Genomic DNA, 20,553 nt, shown 5'->3' on the forward strand with positions numbered 1-20,553 from the left:
CGTTAGCTTAAATGTGAGTGTCTTGATAACAACACCTCTCCTCTCCATTTTTTTAATTTTCTTTTTATGGGCCTTAAGATTTTAAATTGGGCCTAATTTTGGGCCCATTAAATAGAAACGAAAAAAATAAAAACTGATCGGTACAAACAAGTCGGCGTTCTCATGAATTGTGTCGGAGTTCTCAGACTCACTTCAAAGGAGTCACAGAGAAGAAGAAGAAAAAAAAAAACAAAAATGAGAGGGAAAATTACTTAGAGAACTATCATCTTCCATAGTCGTCGTTGCTCTTTGCTCTCGTAAATCTCCCTGAATTATCCCTAATTTAGTAGCTCTTGTAGAAACCCTCATAAACTTCTACTTGTTTCTTTTGACCTATTCAAGTGAGAAATCGTCGGAGACGGAGGAGTAGCTACGCGGTGTAGATTGTTTCTCTTGTGTGGCTCAGCTTTTTGTTCACCATGAGTCCAATTCAGAATTTCGAGCAACATGCCCGTCGTCTCGTGGATCCTGACCTACGTAAGTTTTCTCTTTGATTTTTCCCTCGTTTTTTTTCTTTCCATGATTTGTTTCAGTTTAATTGCACAAGAAAATTTCCTTTTACGCTAAATTCTAATTCTTTCTCTTTGGGGCGAATTTGCTTTCATGATTCTCTTTAAACTATTCTTGCTTCAATTTTAACTACTAAAGCAATTCTAATTCTTATCTTTGGGGCTAAATTGTTTGTTTGTAGCTATTCAGACGAGGCTAGAGATGGTGGTTGAAGTAAGGGACAGTCTAGAGATAGCTCATACGGCTGAGTACTTGAATTTCTTGAAATGCTATTTCCCAGCATTCTCAGTTATTCTTCTACAGATTACGAAACCACAGTTCATTGATAATCCAGAGCACAAACTACGGAACATTGTGGTTGAGATCCTTAATCGTCTTCCCCACAGTGAGGTTCTTCGACCCTTTGTTCAGGACCTCTTGAAGGTTGCAATGCAGGTGCTCACCACGGATAATGAGGAAAACGGGTTGATTTGCATTCGCATAATCTTCGACCTGCTTAGGAATTTTAGGCCAACGCTAGAAAACGAGGTTCAGCCATTCTTAGACTTTGTCTGCAAGATCTATCAGATTTTCAGATTCACTGTTAGCCATTTTTTCGATAATGTTAAAATGGAAGAGGTGAAGCCTGTGGAGACGACTACTTCTTCTGATCAGTCCCTTACCCCTGCTCCACCTATCGGGAATGGGCAGCTTAACCCGAGTACTCGGTCTTTCAAGATAATCACAGAGAGCCCTCTTGTTGTTATGTTTCTTTTCCAACTGTATAGCCGACTCGTTCAAACCAACATTCCTCATTTGCTTCCCTTAATGGTTGCTGCTATATCTGTCCCTGGACCTGAGAATGTCCCTTCACATTTGAAGCCTCAGTTCATAGAGTTGAAGGGTGCACAGGTTAAGGTGAGAGACTTGGTTCTGCGTCAGGAAGGAAATCAAATCTTTCTGCGATGTTGAATATGATTATATCTTGGCCTAGACCGACTCATTTTCATCTGAATTATGTTGTTCTGAAGTGGCCATGACACGGTAGATTGACTTTTGGTTTTTTGGTTAATTTGCAGACGGTTTCTTTTTTGACTTATTTGTTAAAAAGTTGCGCCGAGTATATCCGGCCGCATGAAGAAAGCATATGTAAAAGCATTGTAAATTTGCTTGTGACCTGCTCAGATTCTGCATCTATCAGAAAGGTGGAAAACCTTTTCTTATTATTATTATTTGTTTTTTGTTTAGTTCTGAGTGTAACCATTAATGGATTGCAGTGACATTTTCAATTATTTTCATTACATGAAATACAGGAACTCTTAGTCTCATTAAAGCATGTACTTGGGACGGATTTCAAGAGAGGCTTATTTCCTCTTATTGACACTCTTTTAGATGAGAGGTATGTGGCTTATGGAGTATCTCTGAAATTCAAAAAATTTCATGTTTTTCAAGGAGCTGTTTTTTTTTTTTTTTGGCTTAAGAAGCACATCTTTTGTTTGTCCATGTAATCTATTAAATTGATATCTATAAACAAATAATGACTTTTGTCAGGTATTCTTTTTTTGTCTTCTTTACTTCTGAGTCAGGGTTCTAGTTGGAACTGGGCGAGCTTGTTTTGAGTCTTTGAGGCCTTTGGCTTACAGCCTACTCGCGGAGATCGTTCACCAAGTTCGCGGAGATCTCTCTCTTTCTCAGGTTTTTACTGATGAAGAGCTTTATACTGTGCTTAACGTTAATCTTGACTATATTATAATTGAAAATACGTTACAGTACGCAGTTATTGTCCTCTGTGTGGAAATCTTAGAAACATAACATGATCAATCTTTCTTTCCATTATCAGGCCTTCTTTTAGCATTATCATTTTTGTTTTTGTTTTTGTTTTTTTTGTTGTGCTTACTGCTTAGTGAGTGTGCTTCCCTTTACATTCCTTTGAATTGACTATAAACAATGTTGCAGTTATCGCGGATTATCTACCTATTTTCAAGAAACATGCACGACTCTACCCTCTCTCTTAGTATTCATACAACATGTGCCCGGCTGATGCTAAATCTGGTAATTCTATTCCCCACCGTGCTTGTCTTGTTTAATTTGATAAACTACTTAAAATATGCGTACTAGTTTATTTACGTTTTTGAATTTAGCTTCAGTTAATACTTAATACTTGTGTTGGATTCAGGTAGAACCAATATTTGAGAAAGGTGTTGATCAGCAGTCTATGGATGAAGCACGGATTTTACTGGTAAGAATTCACCTGAGAACAATTTAGAATTGGTCGGTTTCTTTATCCATTAACTTAACTCATGCTACGCCTTGTATATAGGGACGTATCCTGGATGCCTTCGTTGGGAAATTCAGTACTTTCAAGCGAACCATTCCTCAGGTAATCCTGGTTACTTTTCAAATTCGAATGTTGTGCCCAGCTTTTCTACTGTATATTGATGATTTATTGTTTTTGTTAGCCTTGTGTTTTAGTCTTTTTCCTTCTACTGTTTGAGATTGGGATAGAAGTGTATCTATTATTAAGTTGATCACCTGGTCTTCAGGGATATTTTGCAAGAAGCATTTACTTTCTTGTTATCTCTTTGAACTGCTATATGATCTTTCAGAGAAGTTGTAAAAAGTATATTGAACCTTAGCTAATTCTCTTCTCAATTCCATAATTTTATTGAATATCTTACCTATTCTTGCTTTGTGATACACAGCTGTTGGAGGAGGGTGAGGTGGGAAAAGATCGGGTCACTTTGAGGGCAAAGCTTGAACTTCCTGTCCAGGTAATTCGTGTCTGTTTATATTCAATGATGACTGTTTTATTATAGTGAGTAACCCGAAATGCAAGCCAATGTGGGGTCACACGTTTATATTTGAACTCGATTGCTAATTTAATATTCTCTTATTTTCTTACATAGGTAGTCCACTTTCGTTTTAAAGTTTGATTATAGGCAGTATTATAATTTCAAGTTGGATTCTTAGATTTCATACCATGCTTTTTGTCTCTTTACCTAAAGCATTATGCATTCTTATTGATAATTTCGTATATTTTGTTTGGATCACCAATTGGATTATCTAGCAGCTTTTATTAATTGCTAGACTACACTGGTTGCAGGCAGTTTTGAATTTGCAGGTTCCTGTCGAACATTCAAAAGAAGTGAATGATTGTAAGAACCTGATCAAGACACTGGTCATGGGTACTGAATCTTGGCAGAATTATTTTCTTTTACTTGATTATAATTATATTCGAAGATCATATATTTTTTCCTTATTTGTGTTCAGGAATGAAAACAATAATATGGAGTATAACCCATGCCCATTTGCCTCGCCCGCAGGTTTGTGTTCAATTGTCTCTATTGTCAATTGTTGTATTTTTTTTTTGTCGTGCAAGTATATTAATTATGAAAGTTTCTCCTGCTTCCCAGGGGTTGAACCCTCAAGCTCTTGCATCACAATCATCTGCTCCTCAAGGTTTTAAAGGAATGAGAGAAGATGAGGTATTGCTTTTGAGATTGTTTGCTCTAGTCATTAATAGTGCATTGCTGACAAACCTCTAGTAACCTCTGCCTTTAAGCAGGTATGGAAAGCCTCTGGTGTTTTAAGGAGTGGTGTCCACTGCTTAGCTCTCTTCAAAGAAAAGGACGAAGAGAAGGAAATGCTTAGTCTTTTCTCCCAGATTCTTGCTATTATGGAACCTCGAGATCTAATGGACATGTTCTCTTTATGCATGCCGGAGCTTTTTGAGTCCATGATTAATAATAACCAACTGGTTCAGATATTTGCAGCACTTCTGCAAGCTCCCAAAGTCTACAAGCCATTTGCAGATGTTTTGATAAATTTACTAGTAAGCAGCAAACTTGATGTTCTGAAGAATCCAGATTCAGATGCAACTAAACTAGTTTTGCATCTGTTTAGGTGCATCTTTGGGGCTGTTACCAAAGCACCTTCGGATTTTGAAAGAATATTACAGCACCACGTGCCTGTTATTATGGAAGTCTGCATGAAGAATGCTACTGAAGTTGAAAAACCTCTTGGTTATATGCAATTGCTACGCACTGTGTTCAGAGGTCTTGCTGGATGTAAATATGAGCTGCTTCTGAGAGATTTGATACCAATGCTGCTACCTTGTCTTAATATTATTCTGACAATGCTCGAGGGTCCAGCTGGGGAGGACATGAAAGATCTTTTGTTGGAGCTTTGTTTGACGCTTCCTGCGCGCTTAAGCTCCTTATTGCCATACCTTCCCCGTCTCATGATGCCTCTTGTATTCTGTTTGAGGGGAAGCGATGAACTTGTGAGTTTGGGGTTACGCACCCTTGAATTCTGGGTGGACAGTCTTAATCCTGATTTTCTGGAGCCTAGCATGGCGAATGTGATGTCTGAAGTGATCTTAGCATTATGGTCCCATTTGAGGCCTGGACCATATCCTTGGGGTGGAAAAGCTTTACAAATCCTTGGAAAGTTGGGTGGTCGCAACCGAAGATTTTTGAAAGAGCCACTTACACTTGAATGCAAAGATAACCCAGAGCATGGGCTCCGCTTAGTTCTTACATTTGAGCCATCCACACCTTTTTTGGTGCCGTTAGACAAATTCATTAATCTTGCTGTAGCAGCGGTTATTCAGAAGAACCAGGGCATGGACATCTACTACAGAAAGCAAGCTCTAAAATTCCTCCGTGTATGCCTATTGTCTCAGCTTAATTTGCCTGGCTGTGTCACTGATGTGGGTCAAACACCCAGACAATTATCAACTCTGTTACGTTCCTCTGTTGATTCATCGTGGCACAGAAGTGAATCAGTGGATATTAAGGTTAGCTTTAAATATCCTTTTTATAATCTTACTCTGTCGAAGTTTGCTTCTGTACTTTGCTGGTCAAATATCGAGTTTCTTATAATATCTGTTTCACTTGGCTTAATATGCTGAATAAGGTTTCATTTTATTGGGCTGTCTTCTTGCAGGCTGACTTAGGAGTAAAAACAAAGACCCAATTAATGGCTGAGAAGTCAATCTTCAAGACACTGTTGATAACCATACTTGCAGCCAGTTCTGATTCGGATCTTAGTAACTCGGATGATGACTTTGTTGTAAACATTTGTCGCCATTTTGCGATTATCTTGCATGTTGACTATACATCCTCAAATGCATCAACTAGCACTGGTTCACTTGGCGGTTCTGTGATTTCGGCAAGTTCGAGGTCCAAGGGTCATCGATCATCTAACTTAAAGCAGTTAGATCCTTTGATATTCTTAGACGCGCTGGTCGATGTGCTTGCAGATGAAAATAGGCTCCACGCCAAAGCTGCTCTGAATGCGTTAAATGTGTTTGCTGAAACACTTTTGTTCCTTGCTCGTGTCAAACATGCTGATGTGCTGATGGCTAGGGGTGGTCACAATGCTTCCATGATTGTCTCGAGCCCTTCTACAAATCCAGTATATTCACCCCATCCAAGTGTGCGAATACCAGTGTTTGAACAACTTTTGCCTCGGCTTTTGCATGGCTGTTATGGGAGCACTTGGCAAGCACAGATGGGAGGGGTTATGGGATTAGGTGCATTGGTGGGGAAAGTTAATGTTGAAACATTATGTCATTTCCAAGTAAAGATTGTGCGTGGTCTGGTTTATGTTCTAAAGAGGCTTCCTGTTTATGCTAGCAAAGAGCAAGAAGAGACAAGTCAGGTTCTTATGCAGATCCTACGAGTGGTTAATAATGTTGACGAAGCAAACAGTGAAGCACGTAGAAAAAGCTTTCAAGATGTTGTCGAATATCTTGCTACAGAGTTGTTCAATCCTAACGCATCCATCCCTGTCAGGAAAAATGTACAGAACTGCCTTGCACTTTTGGCTAGCCGAACTGGAAGTGAGGTAACTGAGTTGCTTGAGCCTTTGTACCAGCTATTGCTGCAGCCACTTATAATGCGTCCACTTCGATCAAAGACAGTTGATCAACAGGTGTCTCACACTGCTATGTTTCTTTTGTGCATCTCTTATCAGCATTGTCTTTCTCTTGGTCTTAAAATTTACCTTATTTAATCTACGTTACAGGTTGGAACAGTTGCAGCTCTGAATTTTTGCTTGGCTCTTAGACCCCCCCTTCTAAAAGTGACTCCAGAGTTGGTTAATTTTCTGCAAGAAGCATTACAAATAGCTGAGGCTGATGAGACTGTATGGGCTGTGAAGTTGATGAATCCTAAAGTGCTTACATCATTGAACAGACTTCGAACAGCTTGTATCGAGCTTCTGTGCACAACCATGGCATGGACTGATTTCAGAACGCAAACTCACAATGAACTACGTGCCAAGATAATTTCTATGTTTTTCAAGTCTCTAACATGTAGAGCACCAGAAATCGTGGCGGTTGCTAAGGAGGGTTTAAGACAGGTTCGTAGTTGTTTTTTTATCTTAATTGGGATTCTTGCATGCACATTCGATTTGGAGTTTTTTCTTGGATAGCTGGTGAAGGAAATAGATACTCATATGCTTTCTAGTCCGGCTGTTGTTCTTTCTGTGGGGTAATTGATGTGTGCACCCTGGTTTTTAGCTAGCTGCTTACAGTACTTTACTCTTTGAATATGAGGAGTTTGCTCAGCGGAGTTATCATAGGAGTCTGTTTCTTTATTTATCGTCATTAATTTGTTATCTTTATTAAATTATTTGCTTTCTTGAACTCTATTTTCTGATTTAGGTTATTAATCAACAACGAATGCCCAAGGAACTTCTTCAGAGTAGCCTCAGGCCGATACTAGTTAATTTGGCACACACAAAGAATCTCAGTATGCCGTTACTGCAAGGTCTGGCACGCCTGCTTGAACTTCTGTCAAATTGGTTTAATGTGACATTAGGAGGAAAGTTGCTGGAGCACCTGAAAAAATGGTTGGAGCCGGAGAAACTTGCCCAGTCCCAGAAATCATGGAAAGCTGGAGAAGAGCCAAAAATAGCAGCTGGTAATTTTGGTTTTGATAATATATCAATCGATTCTGGTCGTATGATTATTCACTTGAACAAAACTCTTCGTTTGTTTCCATGGCAGCTATTATCGAGCTCTTCCACTTACTTCCGAATGCTGCTTCAAAATTTCTAGATGAACTTGTAACCTTAACCATTGACTTAGAAGCAGCTCTTCCTCCTGGGCAAGTGTATAGTGAAATTAATAGCCCATACCGTCTACCGCTTACCAAGTTCCTAAATCGATATGCGAGCCTCGCTGTTGATTATTTTCTTTCTAGATTAAGTGAACCAAGATATTTCCGAAGGTGAGGACAATGCCTTCTGATAAGTTTTCGTTCACTGCATCTTGTTATAGGTTGAGTGTGAGCGTGGATTACATTTGTCACAAATATGCTAACGACAGTTGCCTTTTTCTTAAAACAAAACTCAGGTTTATGTATATAATCCGATCAGATGTAGGCCAACCTTTAAGAGAAGAACTAGCAAAGTCTCCACAGAAGATACTTTCATATGCATTTCCGGAAATTCTGCCAAAATCCGATGCGATAATAAGCACGGCAGCTTCAACTCCTCCAGCTACATCATGTGGAGATGGAAATATTGTCTCTGTTAAATCAGAGAGTTCTAACACGGCATCAACAAAGGCTAATGTATCATCGGATGCGTATTTTCAGGGGCTCTACCTCATCAAAACAATGGTGAAGCTGATACCCAGTTGGCTGCAGAGTAACCGCAGTGTTTTTGATACCTTGGTTCTCATTTGGAAATCACCTTCAAGGATATCTCGTTTGCAGAATGAGCAAGAGCTGAATTTAGTTCAGGTAGTTTCTGCTATCTCTGCTGCTTATAATTGTTGGCTTTATGTTGTATCTTAAGCTGAAGCTGCGTAGTTTGTTAGGAACTGATGTCTGAGACCTAGAAACCATTAGAGCATTAGGAAGTGTAACGATTGGTGATTTGTAGCTTGAAATTATCTTAATTTTTTTTTTAATCATGAAGCATGTAGCGAACATATCTGTAAAATTTGAAGATCTGAATAATCTTCCTTCTGAGTTATGCAACATTTGAATAGTTGGAATCTGAAGTCGTTTACATTCTCAATCTCACAGGTGAAGGAGAGCAAATGGCTTGTGAAGTGCTTCTTAAATTACCTACGGCATGAAAAATCTGAAGTGAATGTTCTCTTCGATATTCTCTCGATTTTCTTGTTCCATAGCCGCATTGACTACACCTTTTTGAAAGAATTCTACATTATTGAGGTATCTGAGATTTTGAAACTAGTTAAAGTTTTATTTTTCTCGTCATTTAGTTCACACACATTTCAGCTCTAGTATAAGAATAGGATTTATTCATCAGGTTGCAGAAGGTTATCCGCCTAACATGAAAAGAGCACTTCTCCTGCATTTTCTTGAACTTTTCCATTCCAAACAACTCGGCCATGATCATTTAGTCCAAGCTATGCAAATGCTTATTCTTCCAATGCTTTCCCATGCTTTCCAAAATGGCCAAACATGGGAGGTTATTGACCCTGATATAGTCAAAACAATTGTGGAGAGGCTTCTTGATCCACCTGAAGATGTAGGTTCCTTTTCTTCCTTAAACAACTTAATTTAATAGGAACTTGTGGGGAAGACTGTTGTATATCTCATGCTGGTTAATATTGTATCTGTACAGGTTTTTGTGGGTAACCCTGTGTTTTCCTTACTTTTTATCCGCTTGTTCAGAATTATTAAGACCTATTAAAGTTTATTGTTAAATCTCCCCTTTTGATTGTTGTAGGTTTCAGCTGAATATGATGAACCTTTGAGGATCGAACTTTTGCAATTAGCAACTTTGCTTCTTAAATATCTTCAGAGTGACTTGGTTCATCATAGAAAAGAGCTCATTAAGTTTGGATGGAATCATCTCAAACGGGAAGATAGTGCCAGTAAGCAGTGGGCATTTGTTAATGTTTGCCACTTCTTGGATGCTTACCAGGCTCCTGAGAAAATAATTCTTCAGGTACCGTTTATATTTTTTTTTTGCCAGTATATGTTACTGATGTTTATTGACTTTCTTGAAGAATGATAAAAAAGACTCTTCTTGAACTTTCGACATCAGCGTATTTCATATTAATCTCCGTGCAGATTATGTCATAACCTTATTATATGACTGAGACGGTCAAGTATTAGCTTTAGCGGAAGTCAATTACAATGTGATTGTTGATAAACAAACTACATGAAAGCTAAAAAATGCATGTGATCTGAATGTAGATTTTGTCTCAATAATGCATATATGCTTTAAAATGCATGCTTGTTTGAGTTCATGGTACTATGACATGCATTTCTGTTGTTTTTGTGTATGGGGATGCTCTTCCCTAAATCTGAGTCAGCTGAAGAGATACCTGAAGAGAAGATATGACTTCAAATCAACTTCTTCTAGTTTTCCAGCTGACACAAATGTAATTTGCCAATTGGTTGTAGGTTTTTGTCGCGCTTCTTAGGACATGCCAGCCGGAGAATAAGATGCTTGTTAAGCAAGCCCTAGATATTCTAATGCCAGCTTTACCTAAAAGGCTACCTCTTGGAGATTCACGCATGCCGATTTGGATAAGATACACCAAAAAAATATTGGTGGAGGAAGGTCATTCAATTCCAAATTTGATCCACATCTTCCTACTTGTTGTTCGGCATTCAGATCTCTTTTACAGCTGTAGAGCACAATTTGTCCCTCAGATGGTGAATTCTTTAAGTCGTCTAGGTTTGCCATATAATACTACTGCAGAAAATAGGCGGCTGGCAATTGAACTTGCTGGATTGGTTGTCAGCTGGGAAAGGCAAAGACAGAATGAAACGAAAATGGTCACTGAGACTGATGGAACCAGTCAGGTTACTGATGAATTGCATAGTTCATCTGGTGCTGATCCTAAGCGTTCAACAGATGGATCTGCCACATCAGAAGATCCAAGTAAACGAGTTAAAATCGAACCTGGTCTCCAATCAATCTGTGTCATGTCACCTGGTGGTGCATCATCAATCCCCAACGTAGAAACTCCTGGATCTGCTACTCAGCCTGACGAGGAATTCAAGCCAAATGCTGCCATGGAAGAAATGATCATTAATTTTCTCATAAGAGTAAGGCCTTACGCTCGTACCTTCCATTCAATATATATTTACTTTGGCTCCAAGTCTCAACCATGTCACCCCATGTTCAAGAGCTTATGTGTATAACGTTGACATTCATATACTAGTCGAGTTGTATTTGGCAGACACGACCTTATTTCTAGTTTTGTTTCTCTATTACTTAAAATATTTCGCTTTCTTGAACAGGTATCATTGGTAATTGAGCCCAAGGACAGGGAAACCAACACCATGTACAAACAAGCATTAGATTTGCTTTCACAAGCTTTGGAGGTTTGGCCGAATGCTAACGTCAAGTTCAATTATTTAGAAAAATTGCTGAGCAGCATGCCACCGTCTCAGTCAGATCCGTCTACAGCACTTGCTCAGGGATTGGATGTCATGAACAAAGTTCTGGAGAAGCAGCCACATCTTTTCATTAGGAACAACATCAGCCAGATTTCGCAGGTATACTTGCTGAGTAAGCTTCTGTGCTAATATTTGAAACACAATTGTGCTTTTTGTGTGGTGAACACAAGATTGACTGTTTGTTTCTTATCCAGATTCTTGAACCGTGTTTCAAACACAAGATGCTCGATGCTGGTAAATCGTTATGCTCCTTGTTGAAGATGGTCTTCACCGCATTCCCACTGGACGCAGCTAGTACACCTCCTGACATAAAGCAATTGTACCAGAAAGTCAATGAGCTGATAAACAAACATGTGAGTGCTGTTACTGCTCCACAAGCTTCAGGAGATGATAACTCTTTTGGTTCAGTTAGCTTTGTACTTCTTGTCATCAAAACCTTGGCCAAGGTACATAAAAACTTTGTTGATGCATATGTATTGGTGCGTATCCTTCAACGCCTTGCGCGGGACCTGGGATCAGCAGTGGGTTCTCATCCTAGACAAGTACGTTATTTTTACTTAATAACTTGTTTTTGTGCTAACAGATCAATAGTGTTTGATTTCCGTTTTATGGGAACTATAAATGGAAATTAAATATATGTAGCATTTGCCACATTAGTGAGTATTGGAATCTCCTATAAATCTTTTTCCCGCTTTGCACCAATGACTTCAATTAATGCCTTGTAATGTCTTGTTCCTCTCAATCTTCACCTTGCTGATCCGACTCATTTGCTTTATGTTATTTGCTGACCTCTTTTTGGCCTTCTCAATCCGTTTTACTAACTCCTGTAATTTATTTTTGTTTTCCGTCTGACTAATGGATATTGACTAGATAACCTAGTCATTCCCCAATAATGGCTTACTTTCCGTTTCTTTCCATTTCCAGGGGCAGCGAGCAGATTCAGATTCTGCAGTAACTTCTTCTCGTCAAAGTGCTGATGTTGGATCAGTCATATGTAATATAAAGTCGGTCTTGGAACTTATTGATGAAACAGTAATGCTTATAGCAGATTGCAAACGATCTGTTACTCAAATACTGAATACCTTGCTTTCCGAAAAGGGTACTGATGCTAGTGTGCTTCTCTGCATACTAGACATGATAAAAAGGTGGGTTGAGGATGATTTCAGCAAAACAGGTGCATCTGGAATGTCTGGTTCTTTCCTTACCCAAAAGGATGTAGTAGCTCTTCTCAATAAGCTTTCATATATTGATAAGCAACACTTCTCATCTGATGCTTTGGAAGAGTGGGAACAGAAGTATCTTCAGCTGTTATATGGACTTTGTGCTGATTCATCGAGGTATATTTTTTGCTTCACAATCTTCTTTTTTACTTAGTCACATCATTGCTTTTATGAGAGGGATAATAATATCTTCATCAAATTATTGAATAGGTACCCTCTGGCCCTACGACAAGAGGTCTCTCTGAAAGTTGAAAGACATTTTATGCTTGGCTTACGGGCAAGGGATCCTGAGATGAGAAGGAAGTTCTTCTTGTTATATCACGAGTCTCTTGGAAAAAATTTGTTCGCACGGTTGCAGTACATTATTCAAATCCAGGATTGGGAAGCTTTAAGTGATGTTTTTTGGCTCAAACAAGGTCTTGATCTCCTTCTAGCTATCTTAGTCGAAGACAAGCCAATTAGTCTGGCGCCAAATTCTGCCAGGGTACAACCACTTTTGCCTTCTGATAATCCTGGAATACAACACCAACCTCTTGCTACCTTAGAGGGTCCTGAAGAAGTTGCTTCAATGTTTGACAACATTGTTATGAAGCATGCACAATTTCTGAGCGCGACAAGCAAACTTCAGGTGATTACGAATCATTTGAAACTTCCTTTCTGTTATCATGGCGCTTTCTCTTTGTTCTGCTTGGTCTAAAACGTATACTAAATTAGAATAAGTCCCTTGGTATCAATCTGGGATAGTCTGGAATCACCATTCATATTTTAAAGTTTTAATATTTTTCTTTAATTTCCACCATAGGTGGCTGATGTTGTCATCCCTTTAAGGGAGCTGGCACACACGGATGCAAATGTTGCATATCATCTGTGGGTTTTGGTATTTCCAATTGTATGGTTATCCCTACTCAAGGAAGAACAGATTGCTTTGGCTAAACCTATGATTTCTCTCCTGTCAAAGGACTACCATAAGAAGCAGCAAGGACATCGGCCAAATGTTGTGCAAGCACTTCTGGAAGGGCTTCAGTTGAGCCACCCTCAGCCTAGGATGCCTAGTGAGCTTATCAAATATATTGGAAAGACGTACAATGCATGGCATCTTGCATTGGCGTTGCTAGAGAGCCATGTGATGCTGTTCATGAATGACTCAAAATGTGCTGAGTCTCTTGCTGAGCTTTATCGTTTGTTAAATGAAGAAGATATGAGATTTGGGTTGTGGAAGAAGAGGTCCATCACTGCTGAAACGAGAGCTGGACTTTCATTAGTTCAGCATGGTTTTTGGCAGCGTGCTCAGAGCCTCTTTTATCAGGCAATGGTTAAGGCAACCCAAGGCACTTATAATAACACAGTCCCTAAGGCTGAAATGTGTCTGTGGGAGGAGCAGTGGCTTCACTGTGCCACTCAGCTTGGTCAATGGGATGCCCTGGTAGATTTTGGAAAAAGCATTGAGAATTATGAAATACTGCTTGATAGTCTTTGGAAACTACCAGATTGGGCATATTTGAAGGACCACGTGATACCAAAGGCACAAGTGGAAGAGACGCCAAAGCTTCGCTTGGTTCAAGCTTATTTTGCCCTTCATGACAGAAATTCAAATGGTGTCGGAGATGCTGAGAACATAGTTGGGAAAGGCGTTGATCTTGCCTTGGAACAGTGGTGGCAGTTGCCTGAAATGTCTGTTCATGCTAGAGTGCCTTTACTGCAGCAATTCCAACAATTAGTTGAGGTTCAGGAGTCTGCTAGAATTCATGTTGACATCGTAAATGGGAACAAAGTTCCAGGAAATGCTGCTGTTAATGGACAGGGAAATCGTTATGCAGATCTGAAGGATATTCTTGAGACTTGGAGGCTGAGGACCCCAAATGAATGGGACAATATGACAGTCTGGTATGATATGCTGCAGTGGAGGAATGAAATGTATAATGTTGTTATTGATGCGTTTAAGGACTTTGCTACTTCAAATTCTCCACTTCATCACCTTGGGTTCCGTGACAAAGCGTGGAACGTCAATAAGCTTGCCAGAATAGCTCGGAAACAAGGACTTTATGATGTTTGTGTACAGATACTTGAAAAAATGTATGGACACTCGACCATGGAAGTACAGGTACATTTCCCCAAGATCATTAATCTTTCCAGAATCTGGGCAGAGATGTATTAACAGCTGAATTCTATACAAAAGCTGCATTTTTTTTTTTTTAATTCAATTTTTACCAAGTTTGTTTGATAGCTTGTTTGATTTGTCTTGAAATGTTGTTGTTAATGAAGGTATCATCCTTGTCTTCTTTTTTTGGGTGTATGAGTGCAGGAAGCCTTTGTTAAAATTAGAGAGCAGGCAAAAGCTTATCTGGAAATGAAGGGAGAGCGTGCTAGTGGTCTTAATCTGATCAATAGCACAAATTTGGAGTATTTTCCAGATAAAATCAAAGCAGAGATCTTTCGTTTGAAAGGGGATTTTCATTTGAAATTAAATGACACCGAAGGTGCTAATATTGCATATTCCAGTGCAATCACCCTGTTCAAGAATTTACCCAAAGGATGGATAAGCTGGGGAAACTATTGTGACATGGTATTCTTATGATTATGTTGTGTTTCTTATATTCTTTTAACATGCCTCAGTTTTCGTATGCCTTGTACTAATATGATACTCTCGTTTGTAGGCCTACCAAGAAACACAAGATGAAATCTGGCTTGAATATGCTGTCAGTTGCTTTCTTCAGGGTATAAGATTTGGAGTTTCCAATTCCAGAAGTCATATAGCTCGTGTTCTTTATCTTCTTAGCTTCGATACAGCCAGTGAGCCTGTTGGCAGGGTGTTTGATAAACACTTAGAACAAGTTCCTCACTGGGTGTGGCTTTCTTGGATCCCACAACTGTTGCTTTCCCTTCAAAGAACTGAAGCACCCCATTGCAAATTGGTCTTACTGAAAATTGCTGCAGTCTTCCCACAGGTAATTTAGCTTTTAGCGTTATAATGACTAAGTCGTGCATTTTGATTATTTCATCTGACTATGTGGGAGATTTTCCATTTCAGGCTCTCTATTACTGGTTGCGCACATACTTACTGGAACGACGTGATGCGGTAAATAAGTCTGAACTTGGCAGATTGGTTTTGGCTCAAAGAATGCAGCAAAATACTTCTGGTGTAGCGGGTCATGGTGGAGGCAATTTACCATCGGAAACTCAAAACCATCAAGGCGCTCAAACTAGCGGAGCCGGTGGAACCCATGACAGTGGTAACCCACATGGGCAAGAAAGTGAACGCTCCACCGCAGAAAATAATGTTCATCCCGGGAATGATCAATCTATGCACCAAAGCAGCTCTAATATCAATGAAAACACGGAAAACACAGTGAGACGGAATGGTCCATCCTTGGCAATCTCTGCTGCAGGTGCTTTTGACGCTGCCAAGGATATTATGGAAGCTCTTAGGAGTAAACATAACAACTTAGCCAGTGAACTCGAGGTGATATTTTTTTCTGTTTGTATATATATCAACAATGTTTGTTAAAATAGCTCTAGATACATACAATTTTATTTTAGAGATGAATTGAATAATGGAGGAATATACAACTATCTGGAAGAAGAAACTCAACTGTCCAAGTTTCCTTCCTCTTTGGTGTCGATGATCTAAGCAATAATCTTCTTTTTCAGGTTCTTCTCACGGAAATAGGTTCGAGATTTGTTACACTACCAGAAGAAAGATTGCTGGCGGTTGTGAACGCTCTGTTGCATCGTTGTTACAAGTATCCAACTGCCACCACTGCTGAGGTTCCACAACCGCTAAAAAAAGAACTGTCGGGTGTCTGCAGAGCTTGTTTCTCAGCAGATGCTGTGACCAAGCATGTCGAATTTGTGAAAGAGTACAAACAGGATTTTGAGCGTCACCTTGATCCAGAAAGTACAACTACATTCCCGGTCACACTTGCTGAGCTGACAACACGACTGAAAAAATGGAAAAATATTCTTCAGAGCAATGTTGAAGACAGGTTCCCGGCTGTATTAAGATTGGAAGATGAAAGCAGAGTATTGCGTGACTTCAATGTTGTTGACGTGGAGATACCAGGGCAGTATTTTGGTGACCAGGTAGAATTACGTCTGTAATTGCATTTAATTTAGTCTTTGAATGGAACTTTTTTTCCTCGACATGTTTGTGAAACTAATCATGCGCTCAACTATCCAGGAAGTAGCACCTGATCATACAGTTAAGTTAGATAGGGTTGGAGCAGATGTGCCTATTGTTCGAAGGCATGGGAGCAGCTTCAGGCGGTTGACTCTTATTGGCTCAGATGGCTCGCAAAAGCATTTTATAGTCCAGACATCATTGACGCCTAATGCCAGAAGTGATGAACGCATCTTGCAGCTATTCCGTGTGATGAACCAAATGTTTGATAAGCATAAGGAATCAAGAAGACGACACATTGGAATTCACACTCCAATCATCATTCCTGTCTGGTCTCAGGTGACTTTTAATCCCATAAATTCAAATTTGTTGTTTTATTGGATGATTATCTATGCGTGGTCTGGAACATAGAGGAATTATCTCTGCCTCTCTCTTTCTCTCTCAGCATGGTCTGTAAACAACATATTTGGTTTCAGGTCCGGATGGTTGAGGATGATCTCATGTACAACACTTTCCTTGAGGTGTATGAGAATCACTGTGCACGAAATGACCGAGAGGCAGATCTTCCAATTAACCACTTTAAAGAGCAACTCAATCAAGCTATAACAGGGCAAGTATCAGCAGAGGCAATAGGAGATCTTCGTTTGCAAGCTTACAGTGACATCACAAAGACCTTGGTCAATGACAGTATATTCTCTCAGTACATGTACAAAACATTGATGAGCGGAAGCCATATGTGGGCTTTCAAGAAGCAGTTTGCAGTCCAGCTAGCGGTCTCCAGTTTCATGTCCTTCATGCTACAAATCGGTGGGAGGTCGCCCAACAAGGTGCTGTTTGCGAAAAACACCGGAAAAATGTTCCAGACAGATTTTCACCCTGCCTATGACGCCAATGGGATGATCGAGTTTAATGAACCTGTGCCTTTCCGCCTCACAAGGAACATGCAAGCATTCTTTTCTCAGTTTGGAGTCGAAGGTTATTCTCATGTCATCCATGTGTTTCAGCAGCTCAAGCAGTTATCTCCTCCAAGGTAAAGTGATAATCCAAAAAGAAGAAAATTATATACAAAAGCTAATGGATGCAACAAGCCATTGATTGATCTCTGATCTCTATTCTCTTTTTAAAAAAAACTCAGCAAAACGATCATCTTCGGTATCAACTGGCTATGTTCTTCCGTGATGAATTGCTGTCCTGGTTTGGAAGAAGACCTCTTGGTGTGCCGATTCCTCCTGTTGGAGGAATCGCTACATTGAACTCAGCCGAGCTGAAGGACAAAGTTAACTCCAATGTGGGAGATGTCATTAGCCGGATCAGAGGAATAGCCCCACAGTACTTTTCGGAGGAGGTAAATGGCATCACCATCATCATCAACATTCATCATTCATCACTCATCACTCACCACTCATCACTCATCACTCATCACTCATCACTCATCACTCATCACTCGTCACTCATCACTCATCACTCATCACTCATCACTCACTCATCACTCATCACTCATCACTCATCACTCATCACTCATCACTCATCACTCATCACTCATCACTCATCATTCATCATTCATCATTCATCATTCTTCATTATCAATATAAAATGAACATGTTGTTGGGGATTGGTTTTGTAGGATGAGAACACTGTGGAGCCGCCACAGTCGGTGCAAAGAGGAGTGAACGAGTTGGTGGAGGCAGCCTTGTCACCTCGCAACTTATGTATGATGGATCCAACATGGCATCCTTGGTTCTAACTTTAAACTACTTTGTCGAAATTTGTGTTTCGGTGTTTTTAGTTTAATGGTAGCTATAATTATTCACTAGGTTTGTAAATATGTAACTGTGTCTGTGTGTATGTATGTCGCACTCCTTTGATTGATACGTAGTTACGTTTTCTAAAGAAGCAACGTTCAAAGAACAATGTATTCCCAATTTTATTTTATTTTTAGTCCAATTTTTTTTCTTTTTAACTGCCCATCATGTTCCTTTTGTATCTGAAATATTGATATCTGATGATGTTGTTTTGCTTGCCCATGAGCCAATACATCCGAGAGAGGAACCGGTGCATTGGGGTTTGTCAGAATGGTTTAGTGGTTCGAAAACTAATGCTTTACTATATCAACGATCGTATCTTAGTGTAAAGAGATTTACAGATTTTGTAAAATTGGTAGGCCTGTGATAATTATCCGAGCCGAACTAATGCTTTACTATATCAACGATCGAAAACTAATGCTTTACTCTATCAACGATCGAAAACTAATGCTTTACTCTATCAACGATCGAAAACTAATGCTTTACATTATTCACTAGGTTTCAGTTTTTGGTTTATGAGCTGTGAACCGGTCGATAACAGTTCAAAATCAATTGGTTTGTTCCTTTCGGCACTCAATATTTTAAAATCACAAATCAAGAAACCGAACTAACTGAATCAACCGACTTTAACCAAAAATACCGGAAACTTTAGTTCTAACTTTAAAGAAAAAATGATTTATTTCCCCGAACTATGATATAGTAACAAATTCACTCAAAGTTTGAATCTCGTCTTAACTTCCTATCCGATAAAGTTTAACACCAATTTTCTTCTAATTAGATGTTTGTACACGTTTTTAACCTTTTTTGTAAAATTTCTAATCAAAAATTCCTCCAGACTGTGATTTATAGTGGTTTACTATTTACTAGATTAAAGTTAACCATCTAGTAAAACATGTAAACCGGATTATGACCCAATTACAACACATAAACCAGGATTTGACCTGATAACAACACATAAACCAGGATTTGACCCGATTTTAATTCTTGAACCAAATAAGACCCAATTATAATACCTAAATCGATTTCCCACAATTTTCAAAATCTTCAAATTCAATGAACCCTATATCGACGAACCCTAAATCCCTGAGCGAGTGAGAGGTGGCCCTTGTAATCTCCATTCGACCAAAACCCTTCAATCTGCGTCGACAAATCCAAGGTACGCTGCTTCAATTTCTGGAATTTTGTCGATATCCAAAGTGGTTGTATCATTTGAAGAATCTCTTTTTAATCTTGGATTTTTGACTCATATATTTCGAAGTTTATGATGTGGTGTAGATTCAAGGGATGTCGATAGTTGAGTGGCATAGTGTGTCTGCGTTCCAGGAAGAATTACTGGTTATGATTATGATGGTGAAGATCGTCAAGAGCGTTACGAGTACAACATAGATGAAGCACTGACACAATTCATCGATGGACCTCCTTTAAGGCACAATGTGTATCCTGATATACCGAATGAAGGAAATGCAGAGCAACAAGCAAGGAAGAGGCGATATGATATAAGGATAAGAGATGGGAATTTGTTCAAAGGGCAACTATTCATCAGCGGTATTGCGTTAAAGGAGGCTGTGCTCGATTATGCATTGAAAACTGGCTTCAATATCGTGCAGAACAAGTATGACAAAACCAAGCTGAGCTTCAAATGTGGCGGTGAAGGATGTTCATGGGGCATCTATAGCTCAATTTCTGGTAAGACTGGTACGTGGCAGGTTGTAACATTTCCGTCCAAGCATACATCTGTTCCTAATGGGAAATGCAAGATGATGAAGGTCCCTGTGATTGCTCGTTTGTTCTTGGACAAAATAAGAGAAGAACCGGAGTACATGCCTATGAAGATTGAAGAAATGATTATGGAGAAATGAAGGATCTCTGTGTCAAGGCCTCAATGTCAACATGCTAGGAATAAGGCATTGAGATGGATTGTGGTAGAGTATACAGAGCAGTTTGCTCGCCTTAGAGATTGCTCTCCTTAGAGAATATAAGGCTGAGATAGAGCAATCGAACCCTGGTTCTTCCGTGGTGGTTGATTGTGTGACAAATAAGGAGGGACAACATGTTTTCCAGCGATTCTATGTGTGTTTTGATAATCTGAGGAAGTCCTGGAAACAACATTGCTGACCGCTTATAGGAGTTGATGGGTGCTTCCTAGAAAGGTGAGTTATTCATCACCAATGGTCGAGATGCAGATAATCGAATCTACCCAATTGTTTGGGCTGTAGTTCAAAAAGAAAACACAAATAACTGGACATGGTTTTTCAGAAGATCAAGGCTGATTTAGAACTTGGCGATGAAGATGGTTATGTCTTGGTTTCTGATCGTCCAAAGGTAAAAAATCACTTATGCTTTTCCCCTTGTCATTTTAGTATTGAGTTTAATGGTTTAGTCTATAGTGTTTTCACTTTTAACTTTGTAAAAATGTTTAAATGTAGGGCTTGATTGCTGCTGTCAAGGAAGTGCTACCTAAGATTGAACACAGAATGTGTGCAAGA

At 39.4% G+C, this 20,553-nt stretch overlaps 2 protein-coding genes across 2 annotated transcripts; both read left to right on the forward strand.

The window, feature by feature from the left end:
• The first annotated feature begins 458 nt into the window (after nucleotides 1-458).
• On the forward strand, nucleotides 459-18,207 carry LOC18026405 (transformation/transcription domain-associated protein). The gene is given in 37 exon segments (XM_006409157.2): nucleotides 459-516; nucleotides 731-1,446; nucleotides 1,608-1,733; nucleotides 1,842-1,927; nucleotides 2,115-2,223; nucleotides 2,485-2,580; nucleotides 2,705-2,767; nucleotides 2,849-2,908; nucleotides 3,231-3,299; nucleotides 3,632-3,713; nucleotides 3,799-3,851; nucleotides 3,942-4,013; nucleotides 4,094-5,326; nucleotides 5,476-6,465; nucleotides 6,559-6,894; nucleotides 7,199-7,457; nucleotides 7,544-7,766; nucleotides 7,892-8,282; nucleotides 8,571-8,720; nucleotides 8,818-9,039; nucleotides 9,241-9,462; nucleotides 9,924-10,574; nucleotides 10,770-11,027; nucleotides 11,123-11,470; nucleotides 11,853-12,265; nucleotides 12,359-12,776; nucleotides 12,951-14,249; nucleotides 14,451-14,711; nucleotides 14,803-15,093; nucleotides 15,177-15,608; nucleotides 15,797-16,228; nucleotides 16,326-16,604; nucleotides 16,742-17,242; nucleotides 17,244-17,264; nucleotides 17,266-17,295; nucleotides 17,401-17,610; nucleotides 17,890-18,207. Coding segments are annotated over 37 exon segments (11,580 nt in total). The 3' UTR covers nucleotides 18,010-18,207.
• Nucleotides 18,208-19,351: 1,144 nt separating this feature from the next.
• LOC112089916 lies at nucleotides 19,352-19,926 on the forward strand. The gene is made up of 2 exons (XM_024160780.1): nucleotides 19,352-19,373; nucleotides 19,424-19,926. Exons 1-2 carry the CDS (start codon nucleotides 19,352-19,354, stop codon nucleotides 19,924-19,926), a joined length of 525 nt encoding a protein of 174 aa, XP_024016548.1.
• Nucleotides 19,927-20,553: the final 627 nt, after the last annotated feature.

The sequence above is a fragment of the Eutrema salsugineum genome, unplaced genomic scaffold, assembly GCF_000478725.1.
Source record: "Eutrema salsugineum unplaced genomic scaffold, Eutsalg1_0 scaffold_11, whole genome shotgun sequence".
Classification (NCBI taxonomy): domain Eukaryota; kingdom Viridiplantae; phylum Streptophyta; class Magnoliopsida; order Brassicales; family Brassicaceae; genus Eutrema; species Eutrema salsugineum.

Excerpts from the sequence above, each read along its gene's own strand:
- LOC112089916 (XM_024160780.1), top strand. The coding sequence starts at position 19,352 with ATGTCGATAGTTGAGTGGCATA. Across the intron at positions 19,374-19,423 it reads GTCGATAGTTGAGTGGCATA|ATCGTCAAGAGCGTTACGAG; the intron begins GTGTGTCTGCGT and ends ATGATGGTGAAG.